Below are 7,500 nucleotides of genomic sequence, written 5' to 3'. Positions count from 1 at the left end.
TTATCTAACTTGTTCATAAAAAGAAAAGATTTTCAGAAAGCTTAGTTCGGAAGTAATTCTTTTTATTTATGCTAAAGTAAGTAACTAGTCCATTCCACACTAGAATTTATAAACAATAGATATGCAGATAGCCTGCCTATGATGTAAGCATTGTATAATGTTGAACAATGAAAGAATGATACTTTAATATATTCATCCAAATATTACAGGATGTAATGTATGAACTTTTAAATCCAATGTCAGATATTCCAGTCTATGTAGTAGGTAGTGGGAAAGGGACCTGAAATTTTGTCAAGATTTAAAAATAGCCTCATATTATAATGTAGATTTGGACTTCTCATTACATATCCTGTTACAAAATCATTCACTCTATAGTCTATTGAAGAATTATTCCTTTTATAACCTGATACAAAATAATTCACTTTATAACCTGTTACAAAATCCTCCACTTTATAACCTGTTACAAAATTATTCACTAAATAACCTGTTACAAAATTATTCAATATAAAACCCGTTATGAAATTATTTACTATATAACCTGTTAAAAACTATTCATTATATAACCTGGTACAAAATCATTCATTTTATAACCCGATACAAAATTATTCCCGATATAACCTGTTACAAAATCATTCACTATATAACCTGTTATAAAAATTATTAACTATATAACCTCATACAAAATTATTCACTTTATGACCTGTTACAAAATTATTCACTATATAACCAGTTACATAATAATTCACTTTATAACCTGTTGCAAAATCATTAACTATATGAACTGTTACGAAATTATTCGCTTTATAACCTGTTACATAATTATTCACTATATAACCTGTTACAAAATCATTAACTATATAATCTATTAATAAATTATTCACTATATAACCAGTTGCAAAATCATTATATAACATGTTGCAAAATTATTCACTATATAACCAGTTACAAAATCATTACCTATATAACCTGTTACTAAATTATTCACTATATAACCAGTTACAAAATCATTATATAACATGTTGCAAAATTATTCACTATATAACCAATTACCAAATCATTACCTATATAATCTGTTAATAAATTATTCATTATATAACCAGTTACAATATCATTAACTATATAACCTGTTAATAAATTATTCACTATATAACCAGTTACAAAATCATTATATAACCTGTTGCAAAATTATTCACTATATAACTAGTTAAAAAATCCTTATATAACCTGTTGCAAAATTATTCACTATATAACCAGTTACAAAATCATTAATTATATAACCTATTAATAAATTATTCACTATATAACCAGTTGCAAAATTATTCACTATATAACCAGTTACAAAATCATTAATTATATAACCTATTAATAAATTATTCACTATATAACCAGTTGCAAAATTATTCATAGTATAACCAGTTACAAAGTCATTAACTATATAACCTATTCATAAATTATACACTATAAAACCAGTTACAAAATCATCATATAACCTGTTGCAAAATTATTCACTATATAACCAGTTACAAAATCCTTATATAACCTGTTGCAAAATTATTCACTATATAATCAGTTACAAAATCATTATCTATATAACCTGTTACTAAATTATTCACTATATAACCAGTTACAAAATCATTATATAACATGTTGCAAAATTATTCACTATATAACCAATTACCAAATCATTACCTATAAAATCTGTTAATAAATTATTCACTATATAACCAGTTACAATATCATTAACTATATAACCTGTTAATAAATTATTCACTATATAACCAGTTACAAAATCCTTATATAACCTGTTGCAAAATTATTCACTATATAACCAGTTACAAAATCATTATATAACCTGTTGCAAAATTATTCACTATATAACTAGTTAAAAAATCCTTATATAACCTGTTGCAAAATTATTCACTATATAACCAGTTACAAAATCATTACCTATATAACCTATTAATAAATTATTCACTATATAACCAGTTACAAAATCAATATATAACATATTGCAAAATTATTCACTATATAACCAGTTACAAAATCAATACCTATATAACCTGTCAATAAATTATTCACTATATAACCAGTTACAAAATCATTACCTCTATAGCCTGTTACTAAATTTCTCACTAAATAACCAGTTACAAAATCCTTATATAACCTCTCAAAATTATTCACTATATAACCAGTCACATAATCATTACCTATATAACCTGTTACTAAATTATTCACTATATAACCAGTTACAAAATCATTATATAACATGCTGCAAAATTATTCACTATATAACCAGTTACAAAATCATTAATTATATAACCTATTAATAAATTGGTCACTATATAACCAGTTACAAAATTATACACTATATAACCAGTTACAAAATCATTAACTATATAACCAATTAATAAATTATTCACTATAAAACCAGTTACAAAATCATTATATAACCTGTTGCAAAATTATTCACCATATAACCAGTTACAAAATTCTTATATAACCTGTTCCAAAATTATTCACTATATAACCAGTTACAAAATCATTACCTATATAACCTGTCACTAAATTATTCATTATATAACCAGTTACAAAATCATTATATAACATGTTGCAAAATTATTCATTATATAACCAGTTAAAAATCATTATATAACATGTTGCAAAATTATTCACTATATAACCAATTACGAAATCATTACCTATATAACCTGTTAATAAATTATTCACTATATAACCAGTTACAAAATCATTAATTATATAACCTGTTAATAAATTATTCACTATATAACCAGTTAAAAATCATTATATAACCTGTTACTGAATTATTCACTATATAACCAGTTACAAAATCCTTATATAACCTGTTGCAAAATTATTCACTATATAACCATTTACAAAATCATTATATAACCTGTTACAATATTATTCACTATATAACCAGTTAAAAAATCCTTATATAACCTGTTGCAAAATTATTCACTATATAACCAGTTACAAAATCATTACCTATATAACCTGTTACTAAATTATTCACTATATAACCAGTTACAAAATCCTTATATAACCTGTTGCGAAATTATTCACTATATAACCAGTTACAAAATCATTACCTATATAACCTGTTACTAAATTATTCACTATATAACCAGTTACAAAATCCTTATATAACCTGTTGCAAAATTATTCTCTATATAACCAGTTACAAAATCATTATATAACCTGTTGCAAAATTATTCATTAAATAACCAATTACAAAATCATTACCTATATAACCTGTTACTAAATTATTCACTATATAACCAGTTACAAAATCATTATATAACCTGTTGCAAAATTATTCACTATATAACCAGTTGCAGAATCATTATATAACATGTTGCAAAATTATTCACCATATAACCAGTTACAAAATCATTAATTATATAACCTATTTATAAATTATTCACTATATAACCAGTTACAAAATTATACACTATATAACCAGTTACAAAATCATTAACTATATAACCAATTAATAAATTATTCACTATAAAACCAGTTACAAAATCATTATATAACCTGTTGCAAAATTATTCACCATATAACTAGTTACAAAATCCTTATATAACCTGTTGCAAAATTATTCACTATATAACCAGTTACCAAATCATTACCTATATAACCTGTTAATAAATTATTCACTATATAACCAGTTACAAAATCATTAACTATATAACCTGTTAATAAATTATTCACTGTATAACCAGTTACAAAATCCTTATATAACCTGTTGCGAAATTATTCACTATATAACCAGTTACAAAATCATTACCTATATAACCTGTTACTAAATTATTCACTATATAACCAGTTACAAAATCCTTATATAACCTGTTGCAAAATTATTCTCTATATAACCAGTTACAAAATCATTATATAACCTGTTGCAAAATTATTCATTAAATAACCAATTACAAAATCATTACCTATATAACCTGTCACTAAATTATTCATTATATAACCAGTTACAAAATCATTATATAACATGTTGCAAAATTATTCATTATATAACCAGTTACAAAATCATTATATAACATGTTGCAAAATTATTCATTATATAACCAGTTAAAAAATCATTATATAACATGTTGCAAAATTATTCACTATATAACCAATTACCAAATCATTACCTATATAACCTGTTAATAAATTATTCACTATATAGCCAGTTACAAAATCATTAACTATATAACCTGTTAATAAATTATTCACTATATAACCAGTTAAAAATCATTATATATCCTGTTACTGAATTATTTACCATATAACCAGTTACAAAATCCTTATATAACCTGTTGCAAAATTATTCACTATAAAACCATTTACAAAATCATTATATAACCTGTTACCAAATTATTCAATATATAACCAGTTGAAAAATCCTTATATCACCTGTTGTAAAATTATTCACTATATAACCAGTTACAAAATCATTACTTATATAACCTCTTACTAAATTATTCACTATATAACCAGTTACAAAATCCTTATATAACCTGTTGCAAAATTATTCACTATATAACCAGTTACAAAATCATTACCTATATAACCTGTTACTAAATTATTCACTATATAACCAGTTACAAAATCTTTATATAACCTGTTGCAGAATTATTCACTATATAACCAGTTACAAAATCATTATATAACCTGTTGCGAAATTATTCACTAAATAACCAATTACAAAATCATTACCTATATAACCTGTTACTAAATTATTCACTATATAAAAAGGTTACAAAATCTTTATATAACCTGTTGCAGAATTATTCACTATATAACCAGTTACAAAATCATTACATAACCTGGTGCAAAATTATTCACTATATAACCAATTACAAAATCATTACCTCTATAACTTGTTACTGAATTATTCACTATATAACCAGTTACAAAATCATTACATAACCTGTTGCAAAATTATTCACTATATATCCAATTACAAAATCATTACCTATATAACCTGTCACTAAATTATTCACTATATAACCTGTTACAAAATCATTATATAACCTGTTGCAAAATTATTCACTATATAACCAGTTATAAAATCATTATATAACCTGTTAATAAATTATTCACTATATAACCAATTACAAAATCATTACCTATATAACCTGTTACTAAATTATTCACTATATAACCAGTTACAAAATCTTTATATAACCTGTTGCAGAATGATTCACTATATAACCAGTTACAAAATCATTATATAACCTGTTGCAGAATTATTCACTAAATAACCAATTACCAAATCATTACCTATATAACCTGTTACTAAATTATTCACTATATAACCAGTTACAAAATCTTTATATAACCTGTTGCAAAATTATTCACTATATAACCAGTTACAAAATCATTATATATCCTGTTGCAAAATAATTCAATATAACCAATTACAAAATCATTACTTTTATAACCTGTTAATAAATTATTCACTATATAAACAGTTACAAAATCATTATAAAACATGTTGCAAAATTATTCACTAATTAACCAATTACAAAATCATTACCTATATAACCTGTCACTAAATTATTCACTATATAACCAGTTACAAAATCATTATATAACATGTTGCAAACTTATTCACTATATATCCAATTACAAAATCATTACCTATATAACCTGTCACTAAATTATTCACTATATAACCTGTTACAAAATCATTATATAACCTGTTGCAAAATTATTCACTATAAAACCAGTTACAAAATCCTTATATAACCTGTTGCAAAATTATTCACTATATAACCAGTTACAAAATCATTAACTATATAACCTGTTACTAAATTATTCACTATATAACCAGTTACAAAATCATTATATAACCTGTTGCAAAATTATTCACTATATAACCAATTACAAAATCATTACCTCTATAACTTGTTACTGAATTATTCACTATATAACCAGTTACAAAATCCTTATATAACCTGTTGCAAAATCATTCACTATATAACCATTTACAAAATCATTACCTATATAACCTGTTACTAAATTATTCACTATATAACCAGTTACAAAATCATTATATAACCTGTTGCAAAATTATTCACTATAAACCAGTTACAAAATCCTTATATAACCTGTTGCAAAATTATTCACTATATAACCAGTTACAAAATCCTTATATAACCTGTTCCAAAATTATTCACTATATAACCAATTACAAAATCATTACCTATATAACCTGTTAATAAATTATTCACTATATAACCAGTTACAAATCATTATATAACCTGTTGCAAAATTATTCACTATATAACCAGTTACAAAATCATTATATAACCTGCTGCAAAATTATTCACTATATAACCAACTACAAAATCATTACCTATATAACCTGTCAATAAATTATTCACTATATAACCAGTTACAAAATCCTTATATAACCTGTTAATAAATTATTCACTATATAACCAGTTACAAAATCCTCATATAACCTGTTGCAAAATTATTCACTATATAACCAATTACAAAATCATTACCTATGTAACCTGTTAATAAATTATTCACTATATAATCAGTTATAAAATCATTATATAACCTGTTGCAAAATTATTCACTATATAACCAGTTACAAAATCATTACCTCTATAACTTGTTACTGAATTATTCACTATATAACCAGTTACAAAATCATTATATAACCTGTTGCAAAATTATTCACTATATAACCAATTACAAAATCATTAACTATATAACCTGTTAATAAGTTATTCACTATATAACCAGTTACAAAATCATTATCTATATAACCTGTTAATAAATTATTCACTATATAACCAGTTACAAAATCATTATATAACATGTTGCAAAATTATTCACTATATAACCAATTACAAATTCATTACCTATATAATCTGTTAACAAATTATTCACTATATAACCAATTACAAAATCATTAACTATATAACCTGTTAATAAATTATTCACTATATAACCAGTTACAAAATCATTACCTATATAACCTGTTAATAAATTATTCACTATATAACCAGTTACAAAATCATTACCTATATAACCTGTTAATAAATTATTCACTATATAACCAGTTACAAAATCATTATCTATATAACCTGTTAATAAATTATTCACTATATAACCAGTTACAAAATCATTATATAACCTGTTGCAAAATTATTCACTATATAACCAGTTACAAAATCATTACCTATATAACTTGATAAAAAATTATTCACTATATAACCAATTACAAAATCATTACATAACCTGCTACAAAATCCTTCACTATATAACATGTTAAAAAATTATTACCCATCTTCTTTCATTTTGTTTTATCTCGACCTGTTTTATTTAATCTTTTTATTTTTATTTTTTTATATTGCTTTATCAGGAAATCCTAGTACTACGGTGCTTATTGAAAAACTTCCTGGTCTTTTTCATACCTTGTCCAAGGGCATCACATGACACGCAAACTTATGTAAATTATTC

At 23.5% G+C, this 7,500-nt stretch overlaps 1 protein-coding gene across 1 annotated transcript; it reads right to left on the bottom strand.

The window, feature by feature from the left end:
• Window positions 1–541: 541 nt before the first annotated feature.
• LOC137644196 (DNA-directed RNA polymerase subunit beta''-like) lies at window positions 542–7,327 on the bottom strand. The gene is made up of 15 exons (XM_068377196.1): window positions 7,324–7,327; window positions 6,900–7,124; window positions 6,681–6,804; window positions 6,024–6,082; window positions 5,662–5,697; window positions 5,345–5,462; window positions 5,148–5,206; window positions 4,170–4,232; window positions 3,593–3,716; window positions 3,111–3,169; window positions 2,700–2,762; window positions 2,052–2,234; window positions 1,690–1,752; window positions 1,062–1,124; window positions 542–645 (listed from the first exon to the last, which is right to left on the bottom strand). The coding sequence occupies exons 1-15, from the start codon at window positions 7,325–7,327 to the stop codon at window positions 542–544; spliced, it is 1,347 nt and encodes a 448-aa protein (XP_068233297.1).
• Between the last annotated feature and the right edge of the window lie 173 nt (window positions 7,328–7,500).

Source organism: Palaemon carinicauda, chromosome 7, assembly GCF_036898095.1.
Source record: "Palaemon carinicauda isolate YSFRI2023 chromosome 7, ASM3689809v2, whole genome shotgun sequence".
NCBI lineage: Eukaryota > Metazoa > Arthropoda > Malacostraca > Decapoda > Palaemonidae > Palaemon > Palaemon carinicauda.
The sequence above is the reverse complement of the archived record's forward strand: the minus strand, read 5'-3'. Positions and strand labels throughout refer to the sequence as shown.

Coding starts and splice junctions, on each gene's coding strand:
- LOC137644196 (XM_068377196.1), bottom strand. Junction 5,698..6,023: donor TTTAGTAACAGGTTATATAG/GTAATGATTTTG, acceptor ATTTTGTAACAG/GTTATATAGTGAATAATTTA. Junction 5,463..5,661: donor TTTAGTGACAGGTTATATAG/GTAATGATTTTG, acceptor ATTTATTAACAG/GTTATAAAAGTAATGATTTT.